The sequence below is a fragment of the Harpegnathos saltator genome, unplaced genomic scaffold (genome assembly GCF_003227715.2).
Source record: "Harpegnathos saltator strain DR-91 unplaced genomic scaffold, Hsal_v8.6 scaffold45, whole genome shotgun sequence".
Classification (NCBI taxonomy): Eukaryota; Metazoa; Arthropoda; class Insecta; order Hymenoptera; family Formicidae; genus Harpegnathos; species Harpegnathos saltator.
Window position 1 is genome coordinate 1,066,335 of NW_020230261.1, and position 20,693 is coordinate 1,087,027.

The 20,693-nt window shown below is 43.0% G+C and overlaps 2 protein-coding genes across 6 annotated transcripts in view; one reads left to right on the plus strand and one right to left on the minus strand.

The window, feature by feature from the left end:
* Positions 1–2,032: 2,032 nt before the first annotated feature.
* Rchy1 (Ring finger and CHY zinc finger domain containing 1) lies at positions 2,033–9,938 on the plus strand. The gene is made up of 5 exons (XM_011152186.3): positions 2,033–2,756; positions 3,405–3,722; positions 4,629–4,907; positions 5,025–5,115; positions 5,222–9,938. The coding sequence occupies exons 1-5, from the start codon at positions 2,559–2,561 to the stop codon at positions 5,290–5,292; spliced, it is 957 nt and encodes a 318-aa protein (XP_011150488.1). The 5' UTR covers positions 2,033–2,558; the 3' UTR covers positions 5,293–9,938.
* A 1,394-nt stretch (positions 9,939–11,332) lies between these two features.
* Myb (proto-oncogene like protein Myb) overlaps positions 11,333–20,693 on the minus strand; it is a 53,429-nt gene continuing 44,068 nt past the window's right edge. For 2 of the 5 annotated variants that reach the window (XM_011152191.3, XM_011152188.3), the window contains exons 4-10: positions 20,197–20,512; positions 19,805–20,117; positions 18,824–19,224; positions 18,102–18,418; positions 16,899–16,988; positions 14,568–14,690; positions 11,333–11,532 (exon numbers count right to left, since the gene is read on the minus strand). In XM_011152191.3, the coding sequence (XP_011150493.1) occupies positions 11,398–11,532; positions 14,568–14,690; positions 16,899–16,988; positions 18,102–18,418; positions 18,824–19,224; positions 19,805–20,117; positions 20,197–20,512 (1,695 nt within the window). In that variant the 3' untranslated portion in view covers positions 11,333–11,397. The remainder of the gene's footprint in view (positions 11,533–14,567; positions 14,691–16,898; positions 16,989–18,101; positions 18,419–18,823; positions 19,225–19,804; positions 20,118–20,196; positions 20,513–20,693) is intronic. The other 3 variants (XM_011152190.3, XM_025301851.1, XM_011152192.3) reach the window with 3 other exon arrangements.

Consider the following 20,693-nt stretch of genomic DNA (forward strand, 5'->3'; position numbering starts at 1 on the left):
CGTATTCATAGTCAGATCTTATATTTAAAATCGTCTTAAGGTTTATCTTCAGGTACCATATGCGGATCATTTCATTGGCTGCGGAGAATCTGTAAATGAACTTGAGATCAAACTATTAATACAGGCTTAAATCCCGTAAGATCAACGATCTTTATTAGTGCTCGTCAGTGATGCAGCAGCAGAGAGAAGAATGAGAGCGGCCACCGGCCGTATTTCGGGGGATACGGCTAGGCGCATTTTAGATGCGCCATCTGACCAAAATGCGCCTAAACTACGTCCGCTAGGCGCACTTTCGCGGTGATAAAAGTAAAATGCGCCTAGGTTCGTGTCCGTACTACTTCCATGCAATGGATAGTAGATTAGAAAAAGACAGACGACAGGCAATCGTTCCGTCTTTGTCTCACTACTGAGCGGCGCGCGGCAGTAAACACGAGGCGAGGTAAAGGCGATCTTATCGCTAAGCGAACATCTCTCCGCTTTTCTTTCATCTTCCACGCTCGAGAGACATCAAAAGACGCGGTAGTGTCTCGTGTCAAGGGAACATGCGAAGCGAGGAATTATTTTTCACGCACGCGAGGTAGCACATTGGAGACTAGACAAGCGTCGACATATTATCTGTTTCTTTCCCGCTCGTCTAGCTTATTGACTGCGTGAGCCGCGAGATTTTTCTCGCTACTCCTATACCTCGCTCTTTCTCTCTCTCTCTCTCGCTCGTTCTTTCTCTCTCTCGCGCACTTGCTCGCTCTTCCTCTCTTCTCGTGTTCTTACGGCTTGATTAAATATATTAATTACATGACAATATATATATATAAATAAATGACACATATATAATGTATATGTATATAAAGAATATTTAGTATTAATGCACAAATAAAGAAGAGAGAATTATAATGAGAGACGAAAAGTTAATAGAAATCCACTCTTAGCCAATATATACATCTTTTAAAAATGATTTGTTATTAAAGTATATGACAGAATAATTTATTTATGCTAATAAATTTAAATTAAAAATTAAATGAAATGTTATTTATTTTGTAAAAGATATTCCATTGTTACATTTTTCTTTTCGTAGCAAAAATAAATTTAGTCTAGTAAAAGAAGAAATTAGTTTTATTATCATATTTCAATTATTATTATTTATTTTTATTTAATTTTACTTTATTATTTAATTTTACGAATAGATAACGTGCATATTGTTGCTCAACGGAAACCGCGAGAAAATGGTGATCTCCGTCAAAAAATAAATGCAAACTTTTTAATAATATAATAATTTTTTTACGTAAGTGTTTGTTTTTATAGTATAACCTGTTGAATTTTATTAATTATTAATTCAGCATGTTATAGTATAAAAAATATATTTTAATATAAAAATTAATGTAATATTAATTGTTTGCATTTGCAAGAAATATGGATAGAACAGGATAGGTTGCAATGATACATAGGAAGAAAAAAGATAGATGGATAAATAGATAGATAGATAGATAGATAGATATAGAGATAGATATAGATGGATAAATAGATAGACAGATAGATGGATAGATAGATAAATAGATAGATGGATAGATAGATATAGAGAAATAGATAGATAGATAGTTAGATAGTATAGAAAAAAAGATAAATAGAAATATAATTATCATTATTATTATTATTAATGTTTTCAGTTTCAAGAGAACATTCGCTTAAACGTAAGTCTTACTTAGGTCCAGTTACGAGTGTTAACACTCGTAAACGTTGCATATTAAATAATAATCATTCATTGTTAATCTCTTTTCTGCTTCGCATTTATTTTGTCTGTCGTCTGTCTTTTTCTAATCTACTATCCATTGCATGGAAGTAGTACGGACACGAACCTAGGCGCATTTTACTTTTATCACCGTGAAAGTGCGCCTAGCGGACGTAGTTTAGGCGCATTTTGGTCAGATGGCGTATCTAAAATGCGCCTAGCCGTATCCTCCGAAATACGGCCGGTGGCCGCTCTCATTCTTCTCTCTGGCAGCAGCCTTTCGTTCTTTCGATCTAGGGAATGGTGGGGCGTGCACGACCGTCAAGTGTACGCAAAGTCCGCGGCTCTCGCAGTTTGGCGACCCTGGCTTGCGATCGACGTTGTGTGCCGTGTCGCGTTGACGCGAGGTGTTGCAATCAGCTGCGGATCGCGTGGGTGCGTGATCGCAATCACGATCGCGAGAATCGATCTCTCATCTTCTTCTGCCTTTCTCCTCTCCGCGAGACCTCAGCTCAGCCGCTCGCAGTCGCGAGAATCGCCGTCGATACACTTCCTCGCGCGCGTACGCTTCGCGAACTTCTCCTGCGGGCAACTCGACCGTTGCGATATCGAACAACGATATTCGCGCGTAACATTGGCATAGGGGCACGACGACTCGTTACAGCAACGAAGACGACGACGACGACAACGGCGACGACGACGACGACGACGACGACGAACAACAAGGGGAATAACGAGCGGAGGATGCACCGTCGCCGCCGTTAATCAACGAGAAGGCCGTGCAGGTCGATGAGGACGACGAGACGCAGCAACGGACAACGTCAGCTACATCAGTATGCAGGCGAACGACGAGACCTACGATAAGAACCCTGCCGCGGAGAACATCCGCGTCTCGTTCGCCGAGGATGACGACGACGTGGACCGCGCGTCCACCTCCGGCGAGAAGTCATCCGACGAGCCACCCCCGTCCACCACCACCGCCAGCGACGATGACTACGGCTGCGAGCATTACAAACGGAAGTCCAAGTTCGTGGTAAGGCTTACGGAGCGCGAGAGCGTTTCATCTCGTCGATGCCTCGCCGACGATTCTTGGTACGACGCGTTGGTAGGCCGCTTTCCGCCCGCGATTTTCTCATCTCTGCACTCCTGCTGCGAATTTTAATCGTTGGCGGGAGAAGTCTCTCAGTAGAGCGAGAGAGAGAGAGAGAGAGAGACTTCATCTCTTCGGGATCAAAGACTGCGGCGCTTGCAAACTGCCTCGCGGTTCCTTGTGTGTGCCTCGCGGATACCCAAGTTGACCCATGTACCGTATATTTTATTCCAATTGTAATTTCTCACTCTGTACAGTGCGAGTGCAGTGTAACACGTGTTGAGCGTGTGAACGTTGTTGCGTAGGAGATTATGATGTTTAATGTAATATTATATTGCCAGTCTACTGAGACTACAGTAACTGTTAAAATACATAGCATTATGACAATATAACAACGGTGACATAACATTGTATAATAATGATGCAATATCAACAACATACTAATAGCTACATGATAGTATCACGAAAATAATACGGCAGTATGACGGGTAACATAACGATGAGAAAATATTTAATTGTTTGGTAAAAGTTATTAATTGCAGTATATATTGCAGTAACATATCTCACACGTGCGTGTGTTTTCATGTGCAGACCCCATGTTGCAACAAGGTATACGCATGCCGGTTTTGCCACGATGAGCAAGAGGCCCACACAGTGAACAGGAAAGAAGTGACGGAATTGATATGTGTCCTCTGCGACACTCGTCAGCCCGTGCAGGCCACGTGTCAAAATTGCCATTGCCGATTCGGCAAGTACACGTGCCTAGAATGCAATCTCTTCGACGACGAGGACAAGAATCAGTATCATTGCGACGGTTGCGGTATATGCAGGGTCGGTGGTCGCGACAGATTCTTCCACTGCGCTAAGTGCAATATGTGTTTGCCAGTTCAACTGAGGAATGGACACACGGTAGGTGCAGTAGGCGCCGCATAGAAATGCGGAATGACGGAATCGGAAAGTTGCTGAAACCAAGCAGTTGTTAGATTTAGCTTCCAAATTGAAACTGCGTTATAGTTTACTTCATCAGAAAAAAAGTAAATTGATGATGATTCACAAAACGTTAAAGATGAACCTACAAGACCAGAAACGCGACTCCATCTTGGAAGTCAAACTTGCATTGCTTCACACCATGGAAACATCAAGTAACAATGATATATAATGCCGGTAATATTAACGTTTCAATTTTTCACTCGACAGTGCAAGTAAAATTCGGCAAAGTAAGTTTTACTTATATTTTGTAATTATTAAGTGCGACACATGTGTCATACAGAATAATTATACTGTTGAGAATGGGAAATTGTAATATTGTTACTGTTATTTGATGCTTCCTGGATAATCATTATTCTATAAAAAAACAAACAAAATGAATGAATTGATATTGTGTAAAAGAATCTCGTTATTTTTATCAGCATACCAAGATGGTCGCTTGTTGACCAAAACATCGACGTCTAATTATTTCTAGATGGGTAATTTCAGCAAACGTTAACCAACATCAATATTATATCAGTATTATAATATCTCAATTAATCATATGTCTCGTTATTTTATTGAGCTTACGTCGTTGTGTGAGAAATTAGAATGTTTGCGCGATATTACTTGGTGTTTACTCGGTTTGTTTACAACAATACACGAATGTTGCGCATTGACACGACTACAGTGAGACCATCGTGCACCTCCATTTCCTTTAAGAGAGGCGCGCTAACATATCCACGAACCAACACTTTCAAGAAAAAACACGTTCGTGCCCGACAGAGAATATCGGTCGCTAACGGTCACACATGGAAAGACATTAAAAGCGAACTCGGCCTGTTCCAGTGCATCGAGAACGTGTCGCACGCCAACTGTCCGGTGTGCCTGGAGGACATCCACACGAGCCGCATACCGTGCCACATTCCCGACTGCGGGCATTTACTTCACCGCACATGCTTCGAGGAGCTGCTGCACTCCGGCCACTACGCCTGCCCGACGTGTCAGGTGTCGCTGTTAGACATGACCGACCTGTGGAAGTTTCTGGACACGGAGGTGTCACTGACGCCGATGCCGGAGGAGTACCGCGACTACAAAGCCGATATCTTGTGCAAAGATTGCCACGAGGTCAGACCCGTTCAGATCCCATTAGAGGCGCCAAAGCGCCCGGAGAAACACCTCTTTGATGAGGAGACAGTAACAAGAACTTAACGGAGATTGTTACCCTTTCACTTGTCGTTTCAGGAATCCACGGTGAAGTTTCACGTGGTCGGCTTGAAGTGCTTAAATTGCGGCAGCTATAACACCTGCAGAGTGAAAGGCTCCCCTTCTCCAGGTGAGAGACGACGATGTGTTGCCGATTCTCGGATCCTTGTTGCATGAGTCGCGCGAGACGATTTTCCGTGAATTTCATCATGTCGTGTCCTGTTTTCCTCTTGCAGATCCGGACAACTCGAACGAAGCAGCAGGTGGCAGTAGCACGGGGGAGGAAGAACAATCCTCCAGTAAGTAAGGCCAAAAGTGTTATCCATGAGACAGATTGATCCATCGATCGATCAGTCAGTCGATTAATCGACTGAGAAGGGTAACGAGGGCGAAAGAAGATTACACGTACACATACAAGTTATAGACGACACCGAGAGAGTATTTGTACTTTAGACGAATATTACTCTTTATAATGTTTTTGTAGCGAAATTGCATTTCTATCGGTACGCTAAGGTACTCTCTGACGTGACCGAGTTTGGCCGAATGCGGCTTAGCACTTGAAAGAACAAAGATAAGATGAATTACCATTGTTCCCATTAGCAGTGGCGACGTCGTCGACATTAGTAATTAATTATTTTCTAGCGATTATTTGTGATACGCTGTAACACAACTCTCTAGGCATCCGAGTGGACGCGGATCGTTTCGTTAGCGCGAGTCTCATTGGCGAGAAGGAGAGAGAAAGAACGAAAGGAAAGGTGCGACAGAGAGGATGAGTCTCGTTGTTGTTCGTCGCGAGTCCATAGACGTATAATACTTAAACCGCGCGGTCTCAACGTCTCCTTTTGTTAGAACGCGTCAGAAGTTAGAAAGACAGTTGCTGTACGGATACCATCCTGCCTTTTTCGAAAGACTCGTGGCAGCGTGGAGAAGCGTTTGCTGAGGGACGAAAAAGGAAGGTAGAGGGGAGTGAAACGATACACATACATCTCCAACATTATCAGACGAAGACAGAATGGTACCTCAAAGCATTCTCTCTCTCTCTCTCTCTTTCTAATATTTGACGACTTTTCGGGCGAATGCCTGGTCTAGTTATTATATGTCTATGCGCGAGTCGCAGTCGAAGACGGTGGGTTAACGAAACGATCGGCATCTGCGGATAATTCGTAGCCGCTCCCTTCTCGCGTACGACGCGTTTGCGACGCTGCGATCGTCGAGGAGCACGCGATTGCTATTGTTAGTTGGTTTTCAACGTTTTTATCTTGTACCGGACACCCTGGACTCTCGTCGCGCGATTTTTTTAGCCACGTGTCCTGGAATGCGTTTGGAGTCGGGGGGTTCTCGATGGAAGTGCGATGTTCAACGAAGAGAGTCTGATATCTCTTCTCGTTTCTTCGTAGCCTTCCGCATTCGCGATGTTTGCCCTTCGCGAATTCGCCCTCAAATTCTGTGACAATTCACATATCTCGCGACATTCGTTAATTTTAGTATTCCGGCATTTGATGAATGCAATGAGTCTAATTGATGCAACAACATATTTACGGTAACATATTTATATCGAGTACATGTTATTTATATAATTATTAATGATTTGAAAAGTTGGACTGGAAAATAGTACGACGTTTAAACAGACTCAACACCGCGAAGGATTAAGCATCACGGTTAGATTATTGAAATTTTGAAAAGACTGACTGCATCTTCATAGGGACCTAAAATCGATTTAGCAACGCATGTAGCTTTTACGTTTTATATGAACAGCCCAGCCGAAACTACATAATAATTTCCGTTGTTGCAACTGCTGATGTTACATGTCGCATAAATTATGTTATGATTATATTATAATTTTACGCGACATGTAACATCAATAGCTACGATACCGAGAGCTATCAAATCGGTTTTACGCTGGTTTTATGTAAAAATAAACGACAACATACGTTGTTGATATTTGTTGTCGAATTGATTTTAGGCTACAGCGTGAACATAGCCCGAGAGCATACGTAATAATTGCAATTAACGAGGGAGTTTGTTGAGATCAATCAGTGAACAATTAGTGACTCCAAATCGCTCAGAGAGTCCGTGTGGACGAAGGTTCGCGCGGCGTGTCCTCGGAGATGCTTGCGTATGTATAATTTATGCATACACTTCTTCTGTGTCTTAGCTATATTTACTCCCGAAATAGCAACTGCGTCGGTGGTAGTTAATTACGTCTAAGAAAATTGTTAAAAGGAATCATGAAGAGGCAGAAATCGACCGAGCCCTCAGGATAAGAGATGAGCGCAGGTGAGCGGTGAGGTTACGAGAATATTACAGAACTTTTCCGATTACTGGAGGCACTCTAATCAACGGTGCCACCTTATTTTTCGATCTATTCTGCGTGTTGATGATAAACGTTGCAACGGCGCGTTCGCACCGTCGAGACGCGATTTTCCCACGCGCGAGTGCCATGTTGAGCAGACACGCATCGTCCTGGGAAACGAAACCCGGCAATATTCCGGTAATATTCGGCAACTAGGACGATTTCCCGAGAAGTCGTATTACCGAAGTACGAACGAGGTAATATCATGAAGTGTACGATTACTGGAGGGATCCGAGAAGAAATTACTATCCTGAAGACAGTAGGAAGACAACGGCAGGTTGTTCCAACTCCTCCTTGGTAAGTTAACTGATAGTTAAATCATATGTCTATCTTCGTTTAAATTGAAGGGAAAACAAAGATAAACGCATGATTTAACTATCAGTTAACTTACCAAGAAGTTGGAACAACCGACCTCAAGTGTGCCAATTGGCAGGTTCTTTTCGAGAGACAACTATACAGTCGAGGCGATTGCGGTATCGCAACTTTCCAGGAAATTGCTCCACTTTTCGCAAACTTCGATACGTTTTTCTCGAGACGATGCATACCCACCCCGGACCGTTGCCGTTTCTTCCACGGCACTCGCGGAAATCGCACGCGGGGATTGTCGCATCGAGGCGCGCGGGAACGTCGATGGGCCTAACTAACTGTACTTCGAACAACCACCTCTCACATCGCATCAATCTCGACATCGCGTAGCACACGTACACATACATACACAGACACGTACGAGCGAAGTTCGAAGCTCTGACAAATGAAAATTTCCGTTCCTGCGAATCACCTGCGGCACAACAGCTGTCTTGTTTTCAGATGCGAAGCGCGCACTCCGTCTTGTTTTCCAAAAGAGATCTCATTTTTAGCCTCCGCTCTCGCGTGAGAACCTTTCTTCTCGTCAAAATGTAGACAAGACTCTGTAAGATAAAACAATTTACTCACTCATTCACTCACCTTCTCATACACACACCGGGGTGGCACGTGCCGATGATGCGATAATGAAATATCAATAGCGAATAATTGGGGTTGGAAGAGGGGAAGGAGAAGAAAAGGTATCTTTTCCCGGCGGATAGTGAAGTATCATGCATGTGCACGACTTTTCACGTGTGCATGTGTGTGTATACAAAAAAATATATATGCGCACGCGCACACACACACACACACACATACATACATACATAGATACATACACCCAGACTCGCATTTTCTCCCCGAGAGGCATTATTCTTCTTCTTCTTCTGATACCGGTGAATATTCATCTATGTAATGTAAACTTGTAGCTAATCTGTTTTAATGTAATTCTGTGTAATGCAATTGTCTAGATGGAGTAACAGTCGCGACGGCTCGTCGTCGCGGCGTCGATCGTGAGTCTCGCTGTTCTTCTTGTCGCGATTTGATACGAAATCATTCCGTTATATACCGAATGAGACGGGATAGCCCACACACACACATATGTTATTGTGAACACACACATATATGCAGCTCTTTTTTTCTGTCTTGCACGACGCACGACACGACGATTCGACGACGGTATGACGGAGTCTGAAAGCGCGACGGTGATCGTGAGGTCACGAGTGGTGAAACGCGATTCAGAAGCGATCAACTTCGAAAGGGAAAGGGAGTAGAATCAGTGAGAGCCAAAGGCTGGTGTAAAAAAAAAAAAGAAGTACAAATAAACTACGAGTGATTGACATTCGATTGGAATCGAACGGCTTTGATCAAGTGTGAATAGTCGCATTCAGCAGAGAAAACTGCTTTACGACCATTGCAAAATTCGTGAACCTGATTTGTGTGTGCTTTTGATCTCGGCTGAGTCTACAAATACGCACCAATCGGATTCGTATTTTACAATCGCAAAGTGGCTTTCTCTACCGAACGCAGTGAAAAACTCGCAATCGATCTGTGTTATCTACGAATCGCTGCGAGACCGGCGCGTCTCCTCTCTTTTCGTGAAGTTGATTGTGTATCTCTGACGACCTTTTCGAATTTATTACATTTTAGACGTGTGAAATGTCTGCGAGATTTTCGAGGCGTGTGGAGCGCGATTCCGCAGCGAGAGACGCTGCGTATCGACTCGACGGAATCGACTTTACCATTCCACAGCATTCCAATAGGAGCGAGCAGCTCCTCGAATTCGTATCGAGCTTAACAAAGATGTGTCGCACTTTTTAACGACAGACTGCTGGCTGTAGTACGAGCGAGCAGATCTTAGACGACTGCTTTCGTTCGCAAAATTCCTTCGTACAAACGTCCGTTGCGAGAACCGAGCGCTTTTTTCCCTCAGAGACGGGCACAAGAGCGATCGCGCAGCGCTTTGTTACGACGCTTGATTGCGCAAGCAGCTATTCTTACACGCTGATATCGTCGAGCGAACCTTATTGATCGATGTTAGATGTTCGCCTGTCCCGACGAGTCGGGTATTACGTTGACGAGGAAAACGCGTCAGTCGCGCCGCAAAAGTTTCACGATTGCCGCGAATGACCAGCCAGTAGCTTCCTTTTCCTCTTCTGTAACTCTTCTTTATTCTTCTTTCTCCCGACACGAAACGATATACGTAGTTTCTGTTGTGATTACCATCACGATTTTATTATATTGTAAATTAAATACCAGTTACAAAGGCTCTTTGTACATAACGGCCGCAATAATGCTTTTGTTTTATATTACGTATAATATATACTATTGTATCAAATAAACCACCTCTCTCTCTCTCTCTCTCTCTCTCCCTATCTCCCTATCTCTCTCTCTCTCTCTCTCTCTCTCTCTCTCTCTCTCTCTCTCTATCTCTATCGCCCTCTCCTCTCAATTTCTCCTCAGACAGGAGGATGACAAGAAGCGGATGATGCAGACGCGGTGTCTCCCGGAAACTCGCATTCTCTTTCCTCTCCTCTTTCTCTTCCTCACGCTCAACTTTATTCGGCGCGTTTCCGATACGACACACCACGTCCGCATCCGACGGTGAATGAAACGAAACGAACGACGCAGATCGTTACTGTTCTTTTCTTCTTTCTCGGCACAGTGATCCTCCACTGCGTGATCTGATTATGAATAAGGGACAAAGTTCAACGCGGTTGACTACTTCTTATCATCCAGCACGCGGCCAAAAAATATTCGCTTTTTTTGTTCACGTCCCTCTCTTCTCCCCTCTCTCTCTCTCTCTCTTTTTCTTACATCTTGGTGAAAATAGCGCGATGGACACGCACGGAACATCGTGGCCATCGCGCATGTGCAAGGTTTTGTGTTATGTGTGAATGTGGGTGTGTGTATGTGTATTATGTTTGTGTCTATGTGTTCGGTTGCAAGGAGCAAGTGGATGATTGGATGGAGGGTGTGTGTGTACGCTATGTGGGTGGTTGGGTGTGAACACAGCGAATTCAACAGATTGCACTCGACGCGTCCGAAATTTCACAACGATATATTACAACGCATGTACATTATATATATATTGACTCCGCGTCGCCGCACATACGCCAAGAGTCGATCGATTGCTCTCTCTCTCTCTCTCTCTCTCTCTCTCTCTCTCTCTCTCTCTCTCTCTCTCTCTCTCTCTCTCCCCCCCCTCTCTCTCTCTCTCTCTCTTTCTCTCTCTCTTTCTCTCTCTCTCTCTCTCTCTCTCTCTCTCTCTCTCTCTCTCTCTCTCTCTCTCTCTCTCTCTCTCTCACTCGCACGCACGGCGCCGAGGAACTTCGTGCCTCTCGTCATTTCTTCCTTCCACTTTTTACTTTTATAATTAATTGATCCAACAGCGCGTCGAGGCCAACTCGTCGAATTCGTCGTCGTGTATAATTTATATTAATTCCTTCGTAGATTTATATAGCGCGCGAGAAAGACGACGTATCCAATGGCGGACGCGGTCGCGCGTTACATTCTCTCGAACGGGGGAGCATCCTTACATTTTCACCTACGACTAGTTTAGCGTTACTACTTTGTACGACGAAGCGCGACCGCGGCTGCAGCAAGCAGCGCGTCCGGATATTTTCTCGCGTTCTTTTTTTTTCTCCTCCTCCTCCTCCTCCTTCTCCTCCTCCTCCTCCTCCTCCTCTCTATCTCTCTCTCTCTCTCTGTCACTTTTCAAAAGTTCAACGAACGCGGGCGCAACGGAAGGAATCCATGGATGCTCAGGAAACGTCGAGCGGCGCGAGTCATGTCGAGTTGATCGCGTGTACGACCGCACGCCACCGTTGTCCACTGCGCCTCCAGTTGTAGCTACAAGCAAAACACAGTGGATCTTGAGTGACATTCGACAAGATCGGCGCATGCTCGTGATTTTAGCTTTTAGCACGTCTCAGGTAACTATCGGGTAACTATCGGGTTGTTCGGAAAGTAATTTCGGTTTCGTTTTTTTTTTTTCAAATTCAGATGGTATTAGTTGCCTTTTTAAGCATTTCATCTCATTCTAAAGCAGAAAATCATTTAATATTTTTATAACGCACATTTCAAGCTTCGTTTGAAAAAAAGTTGTTTTGGAATCTGTCAAGTTGTTTTTGTTTGGCGTCGCATCAGAAATGGAAAACCAACGTGAATATTTTCGTCACATTTTGCTTTTTTATTACCGTAAAGGCAAAAATGCAGCGGAAGAAGAAAATTGTATGGAGAGGACGTGTTGACTGAACACGCCAATGTCAAAATTGGTTTTCGAAATTTCGTTCTGGGAATTTCGACCTCAAAGATGCACCACGTTCTGGAAGGCTGGTGAGGCTGATGAAGACCAAATAAAGGCATTGGACACAAGTCGTCATTTAACAACACGAGAAACGCTGAGAGATTGAATCTATCGAATTCGACCGTGCATGAGCATTTGAAACAACTTGGTTTCGTTTCAAAGCTCGATATTTAGGTTTCACGCGTTCTCAAAGAAAAAAATTTGAGTCGTCGCATTACCATTTGCGATTTGCTGTTGAAACGTGAGAAAAACGATCCATTTCTGAAGCGACTCATAACTGGAGATGAAAAATGGATTGTGTACAAAAATGGAGTGTACAAAAATGGAGTGTACAACAATATCAAACCAAACGCAAAAGATCATGGAGCAGACGTGATGAACTCAAAACTACTAGCTCAAAACACATCGAAAGCTGATATCCATCGAATGAAGGTAATGCTCTCTGTTTGATGGGATTGGGGAGTTTTTTTTTTAACTGCTACCGAACGATTGATTCGAATGTGTATTGTCATCAATTGGACAAATTGAATGATTCCATCAAGCAGAATCGGCGAACAGAAAAGGTGTTGTGTTTCATCATGACAACGTCAGACCTCACACGACTTTAATGACTCGCCAGAAGCTGTTAGCGCTTAGATGGGATTTGCTATTACATCTACCATGTTCACCATCCGACTATCACTTGTTTTGGTTACTGCAAAACTCTTTGGATGATAAAAATTTCGATTCGAATGAAGGTGTAAAACATCGCTTAATTCAGTTTTTTTGCCAATAAGGATCAGAAGTTCTGCGAGCATGGAATCATATTATTACCTCAAAGGATGGCAAAAGATGTTAGAACAAAATGGTCAATACTTAACAGAATAAAACTTTTTTTTCTATTAAAAATATCGTCTTTCATGCAAAAGAACCGAAATTACTTTCCGAACAACCCAATACTTAGATTAATACTGATTATTTCTGAGTCTTCATTGCGAATGTCAGTCGAAGAAAAACAAGCGAGAGGTTTGGGGGTTTAGGTCTCCTGTTTCCGCGAAGCGACCATCTTGGTTCATGGCGACCGAGGGGAGAAAATGTACTTTGGAATTTCTCACGAGACACGTTAATAAAATAAATAGGTGAAATTAACGTTGAAATGAATAGACAAAATTAACGTGACGGTATCGCGAGGAAAGATGGATCGCCGCGTTAATTTTATGATCACTCATTAACTACGTTTATACGGCAAAGTTAATCCGGATTAGTAACAACCGTAGTTAGTGAATTCTTTGATTCGATTGGTATATTCTTTTAGATCTAAAAATATACTCTAATCGGATTCGAGACTGCACTAACTACAGTAGTTACTAAGTCGAAGTTAGAAGCCGTGTAAACGTAGTCATTATTCGTTAAAGCGAAAAGAAAGACTGTTGAGACTGTTTTGCAGATTAGCTCGATCTACCGTGTCATTTTATGTATATATCTTTTTGTTCGAAGATATTTTGCTCAAGAATTTTTAGCGCGTATTTTCTCGCTTCTGACGTCACCGACGTCAAGATGGCTGCGGCAAGGGACCAGGAGCTTCAAGGGTCTGATAATATTCATAGTTGAGGGATTGAAGTATTTTAAAACTCAAAGTCATTCACAGTCAGTCTTTTTATATTTAAGATAGTTGTCTCGTGAAACGATGTTATCGAATGAGTTGATCACACGATAGAAAGAGAGAGAATCGAATAATTCAAGTGAAATATACGACATATATCTTACTTTTTACATCAATATAATATTTTATCAATGAGAAATACAAAAGCAGATTCGGTCACATGTAAGAAATTCGTAACGAATTGATTCTCATTCGTTTACTAATGCAAATTTTTAATTGAGATTATTTCTATCACACACATACACATACAAGAATTATTTATTTGGATGTATTATAACAATATTATTACAAACTTTCACGTTCTTTCAGTATCTTTAAAATTTAACAATAATTCTGATTTATTCCAATAATGTTTATCCTTAATATTTCGAGATTTTTGCTCGAAATCACAACAAAATCCTAACAGTAACGGTTCAACGAAACAACTACCTTGAGATCGCCTCAAATTCACCCTAAGCTGCTACAAGAGCTGATTTATTCTGCTGTATAGCATGTTGAGATAAATTTCAGGCAATTTTAAGACGATCTTAAATATGTAAATACCTTAAATATAGATAATTTAAGACACATATTTAAGACAATCCCAAGTGTAAGCATCTTAAATATAAACAGAGGTTTGTGCATCTCAAATGTACATTTAAAACACACAAAAAGTGTGTAAGGCAGTTTTAAATATAAATACCTCAAATATAAATTCAAGACATATATTTAAGGCTGCCTTACACACGTATGACATGTACATGATCGGACTACGAATATCGCCCCAGATGACTTCTTCTTGTGCTTTCATCATCATCATCATAATCGTAATCATTCAAATCCTACTTCGCAAGAGCTTTACTCGACTCAACATCTCGTGGAAACAAAGCGTCTTTCTCGCTACTACACTCTCACGCGAAGAAAAAAAGAAAGATAAATGTCACAGCGAGAACTCACCTTGGCGCGTTTTACCGGCCTGAGAGGCAGAGGGCTGAGGATACAGGGACTGTCGAACGCGTCGAAAGTGATCGCCCTCTTAGCATTAGGCTTCCGTTGTACGGACGTAAAGTCGTGGGATGTCTGGAAAGGATAGACACACTAGCTACAGCCGGCGAAAAAAGAAACGTACTTAGAGAAAAAAAAAAAAAAAAAAAATATCAGCTAATAGAGTCATCAGTTTCGACGTGACATCTCGAAAATCTCGGAAAGACAATCTCTAATGGAGATCAGAGACGACAGAAGAAGGAGGTAAGAGGAGTGACTCGAGAATCTCGCAAGATGAGACCAATCGAGATTACCACGCCAAGAGAGGCGAGGAGAGAGAGGGAGGGAGGGAGAGGGGGAGGGTAGGGTAGAACAACATTCGTGGGTAGTAAACAAAAGGAGGAGGGAGGGAGACTCGTGTACTGCCGAGCTACCACGACAGCGCGCGCGTTCGTCATTCTTTTATTTAAATTCAACACGCATTCAACGGTAGTAACGGAGGGATGGGGTCAGGTTGGGGAAGGGGGCAAGAGGAGCGGCCGCACAATTCGTGGGATGACTAGGCCTTTAAACATTCTAATTAGCGCGCCGTGCGAAATTCAGGGCGGCGGTTAGGTGGTAGCCTTCCTTAACGTCATTTTTGTCTATCTTTTCGACCGGACGCAGCGTCCCGTTTAAATATCTTTGGATTCGTCATTGTTCAGGAGAAGGTTTCGTGAGGTGCTTTGGTACGCTAGACCGGGCCTATACAAGAAGGACATGGATTTGCAGTTAGTGCTTAGGCGTATTAACATGCGTCAACTCTCAACGTAATACGAAGGAAAAAAATTATACATATACAAAACAAAGAAATATAAATATAAATATTTGCAAGTATATGTATATAAATATATATATATATGTTTAATATTAATATAAATATAAATATATTAATAATAATACAATAATAAAACATTACACGCTCTTGTGCACAGGGCTGCTCTCTGAATCTAGAGCTTTGTAAAGACGAAGGGCCGAGCGCGAAAAGATGTCTCTTTCCTTTTTTTCTTTTCGTTTTTCTTTCTTTTTTCGTTTTTTTTTTTTTAACGTGTTCGAGACGACGAGAACAAGCGAGAATTTCTTGGCGCGTGCTCTCGCGAAGATTGCTTTATCTTTTCTTCTATTTTTTTCTTTCTTCGAACGTGTTAATTGCATTCGCACGTCTATTAACAGGCCATTAATAGGCGTTCGGCTCCTTCGTCGCTCATCATTAAAATGCAAATCCATTCGCGGCGGTATCAATAAAAAGAAGGGCGAAGCAAACAAAAACGAAACAAGATCGGTCGTACGCCGATTAGAATATATACACGACTAAAACATAATAATTCACTTTCACCGAATGTGAACCGAGGAATGTGTGCAAATAGTCTTAGACAATTTATGAAATTGACAAAAAAAGAAGACGAAAACTTGCTGTACAGCGTATCAAGGTATATAATACACGCGAAATAATTTATTTAAGTACATTTCTTCACTATACCGACATCTATTAAATTTAACGTACAACGTGTGTCTCCTAGCTCTTTTCTTCCTCTTCCCAAGATAATAAATTAATAAGATTTCTCCATCTCTTTTTTTTATGCAAAATAATAAAATCAGGAATATTAAAGTGCTACGTTTACGTATAAATAATTAACAGACGATATAGAGACGCGTCAATGCGGAAAGTAATAAGTTAATATAAATATTATATGTAATTCAGGCGAACTCTCTAATGCCGTAAATGTTAGTCGTGTTACTCCATACTTAAAATTAACATTACAAAAAGAAACGATAAATCTTTGGATTGGGCGATGTTATAGAGGCGACGACAAGGGACATGGAGAGACGCAACGAGAAAGAAGGAATATGGGAGAGAGGAGTGGGATCGGGTAAGGTAAGGAGATGTTACTCAGGAATATCATCTCCTGCGCGTTCCTTACACTTGCAATCTTCAACGACGTATAAATAAAAAAAAGCACAGAGGTACGAGATGGGGGGAGTGTACAAGCAAAAACTCGAACTTAAACGTACAAGAAAGAACAGTAAAAATAAAAAAGAGAAGGAAGAAACAGCGCGTTAGAGAGAGAGAGAGAGAGAGAGAGAGAGAGAGAGAGAGAGAGAGAGAGAGAGAGAGAGAGAGAGAGAGAGAGAGAGAGAGAGAGAGAGAGAGAGAGTTAAAAAGGCCGGCTAGCGTGTCTAATGGCGACTGGTACGGGAATAATACCAGGACAGGGCGGGTTGTTCGTGAAACTGATTTTGATTTTGGATATGTGGTTGCTCTACCTTTACGGGACTAGTTCCTGCCGTCAGGAAACTGTCTTCCAGAGCCATGGATGCGGGCGAGAACAGTACGGATGTGTCCAGACTTTTACTCTGCGAAAGAAATAAGGAGCATATTACTCGGTGCGTACGCACATTGTCATCAAGAATCAGCGCGAACGAACGAACGAACGAACGAACGAACGAACGAATGAGTATGCGACGACAAAACCCGCTGAGAGTGACAATCGTGTGCGACCTCGGCACAAGTTTCCATCCCGATTTAACTCTCTGCGCTATAACTTATAGTTAAATTGGAAATAGAAATTACAAAGAGAGAAACGTAGCGGGATTGAAAGTAAATTATAATTAAGGGTACTCTTCTATTTGGGGTTGAGATTTTTTTAAAAACTATAAATGGCCAATTTCTATATATTCGTATCATTTTTAGCTAATTTATTGTAATTGAACCGCTAAGTAGAAGTTTAAGCAGTTGGCTCGTTAAGCTATTAAAAATCTTTTGGCATTTTCGATGTTTATCTTTCATGTTGCAACAAGCCTACCAGTTAAATAAAAAAAGTATAAAATAAATAGGCTCACCGTCTATACAATCGAATAAACAAAACTATAGAGGCAAATTAGAGAGCTAGCGCTAAAGTCGTCCGAGCGAATATTTAATACAAAGAAAGAAAAACTGCGCTCCTTACATTCAAACATTCATTATGCGAAAATTAGGCACAATGCAGTTTTCGTAGTTTGCACCACTTTTATATTTGGCTGTATAAATTTGCAAACGCTTTTGCAGAGTGGAAGTGCCGATGAATTAAGAGATATAACTCCATCCGAGACAAACGAAATTTTCAACTTGTATTAAACAACTGCGTTCAGCAGAACTGCTTTGCACTGTTACGAAATTCGTTAATCTGATCGATCTGATCTGATCGGATCTGATCGAAGCTCTTAAGTATGGTTGGATCCAGAAACGTTCGTCAATCAGATCCACCAATCTGACAAGAGTTGCAGGTTCCTCTGCTGATCGCAAACATCCGCTCGAACACTACAGCGCTGGCTCTTACTTTGCCTCCACCTTGCCTCTAACTCGATCGTCGATTCGCTCGATCAAAATTTAGCACAAGTCACCCTCAGATTCGTGCCCTCGCACGACCGACTGTCGCTCTCGACTATCGCGCTTCGTCGAGCCGACTCGGTTTAACACATGTGACGTACCGGTGTCTCCACCACATAACTCACGTCGGAGTTATCCTGGCTAGAATTAGCCCAAGCCTGGGACAACGCCTTGCGCGCCCGTTTCCCACCAGGCGCACTGTTCTCCTTGCCGCGTCTTCGTATCGTCCCGTAGCCCGAATCCTGAAGGATCGCGCTGGTTCCGGCCAAACTTTCGCGATCGGTCTCCTGCTTGATTATCTCGGTCAAGGCGTCCAAGCGGCTCGGAGTAGCGGGCAGGTGCGTGCTCGTGCCGCTTCGTAGCTCGAACTCTGCCATGGCTTTCTTGAACGGCGTCGGCGTCCGTGGTGTGTTACTGTCTGCGAAAGTAACGGAAGCGTTCAGCAGCGGAGAGCGAGCGAATTTACGTAACGCGGTCTTGGCGGGAGTCTTTCGAAGAGACGAGCGCATCAAAGCTCTTGGCTCCTCTTTTATTTATCTTATATAGTCAAGATTCCCTGGCAGTACCTGGGTTCCACTCTTGCACATTATTTTATCAGACATTAAAATATATGGAGACTTCTAATCGTTCGTTAATTACCAATCATCGATTATTTATTTATTTATTTTTAATCCCCACACACGGCCACCGGACGGCAGTTCTCTCGAGCGCGTATTTTCTCCCTGCTGTCACGTCACGTTCTGAGACGGTTGCGGACGAGGAACCAAGAAAGCCTTGACATGTTACCCCCCACTCCTCCTCTCCCTAACTCCGAGCGACGTACCATTCTGATTGCGTCGAAGACCGGTGGGCTGCGGGGTCGTGAGCGGACCAGGACTGCTTCCTTTGGGAGTGCTAGCGCGCGGCCACGACGTTTCCGGGCTCAGACTGTTCAAGAATTGCGAAGGACTGAACGGCAGTTGCTTGATGGGGGTTGAAGGGCTGCTGTTTCCAGGCTGCGAGTGTTGGTTCACGACGATGTAATCCGACTGGGTACCACTGTCGGGAGTCTCGGTTCTGTGCACGAGACTGTGTATGTTCCTGCGTCTGCGTAATATCGGGGGCGGGCTGCTCCTCTCTTTCTCCATGTGCTCGGACATCTCCTCCAGGTCCGGCATAGGCATCAATCTTATCTCCGAGTTCTTCGAGTCGGACGTTCCGCATTGCATGTGGAGATTGTAGTATCTTCGCGGAAACAAAGAATATTTAGAGGTCGTTCGTATTTTTCGGACGACGATGGCGGACGCAATTGTCACTTCTGTCGTTTGTTTATTACATATAGAATACATGGGGTGGGCGGCGAAAATCGCAAAGGGTCTTCTTCAGAATTTTCACAACTCGGCGAGGAGAGTCGGGGTAACGCGAGTCGTTACTTCGTAGCGATAGTAATAAGTTATTCTTCAAAATTGTAAATTCAGTAAAACTGAATCAAGTAACAAAATTTAATTCAACTAATTCAACAGAACTTAATAATTAAAAAAAATAACTTATTGTTATCGCGGGGTCTGAAAATCTTTTCCACTTTCCTATTAATTCCATAAAATTTAATAATCTGAAAAAATAGCTTATTGCCACTGTTACTTACGAAATAACGAGTTCTGGCGTTGTTCGTTCACTGCGAGTTACCGTTTAATTAATTAATTGATAATACTAATTTTCCAAAATGAGTCACGATAATGATAACAAGTCACTTTCTTCACTGGGGAACGAACGAAGTTACGAAAAGAAGATGACCTGCCAAACTCCAACCCTGAAGACAACTTACTTAGTGAACGGCGAGACTGTGTCGTCCTTGGTCGTCACTCGGTAGGATTCCTTCTTCGACGGGGACTGCGCGCGCTTCTCGTTGCCGTGCGTGCGTCTGTTCACGTGGAGCTCGTACCCCGAGTTCTGTTGTTGCTCCCAAGTCCAATCCAGTTGACACATACCGATAGTCTGCGAGGCACCGCCTGTCGTCATCGTGGAGTTGCCGCTGGTCGAAGCAACTTTCAATCGACTCTGGCTACAACTGTCGTCCTCCAAGACTAACGCGGTCGTCACCATCGCCGTGCCTTCCGTGCTTTTCCGTTTACCTCTACCTGCAAGTTCCAACTCGTAACTTCCTTCGTTCTCTCTATCTCGAAGCGTCATGTCACGAAAGGTTGAAAGAAGTCGTACCTTTCATCAGACTCCTTCCTTCTTCACCTTCGTACTTCCTCCTCATCGTGCTGTTCCAATGATTTTTAATCGCATTGTCGGTCCTGCCTGGTAATAACTTTGCGATTTTAGCCCATTGGTTGCCGACTTTGCGGTGAGCCTCGACGATTATCCTATCTTCAACCTCCGTCCACGCGGTTTTCTTGATTCCCGGGTTCAGATGATTGTGCCATCGCTCCCGACACTGCTTGCCGATCCGACCCTTGAGGTGTCGCGCAATCAACGTCCATTTCTTCGGACCGTACTTCTCCACTAGCTCGATCACTTTTTCATCCTCCTGTAACACGTGGAAGAAGCCTTTGAAACCAGGTATTTTACGTTCTACGTTTCAACTACTTTACGACGGAACTTTTCAGACCGGGTTATGTGATTTTCAACTGAATTCACCCGCATTACCCCTTATCTTCCCGCTCTTTCCGATTGTACGAGAACGAGTCGCTAATTAAGCAATTTTTTTC

What these genes read in the sequence shown, in the direction of transcription:
- Rchy1 (XM_011152186.3), top strand. Translation starts at nt 2,559, where the DNA reads ATGCAGGCGAACGACGAGACCTACGATAAGAACCCTGCCGCGGAGAAC. An exon ending in TGTGCAAAGATTGCCACGAG is followed by an intron (nt 4,908 to 5,024) that starts GTCAGACCCGTT and finishes TTGTCGTTTCAG; the next exon opens with GAATCCACGGTGAAGTTTCA. An exon ending in GAAAGGCTCCCCTTCTCCAG is followed by an intron (nt 5,116 to 5,221) that starts GTGAGAGACGAC and finishes TTCCTCTTGCAG; the next exon opens with ATCCGGACAACTCGAACGAA.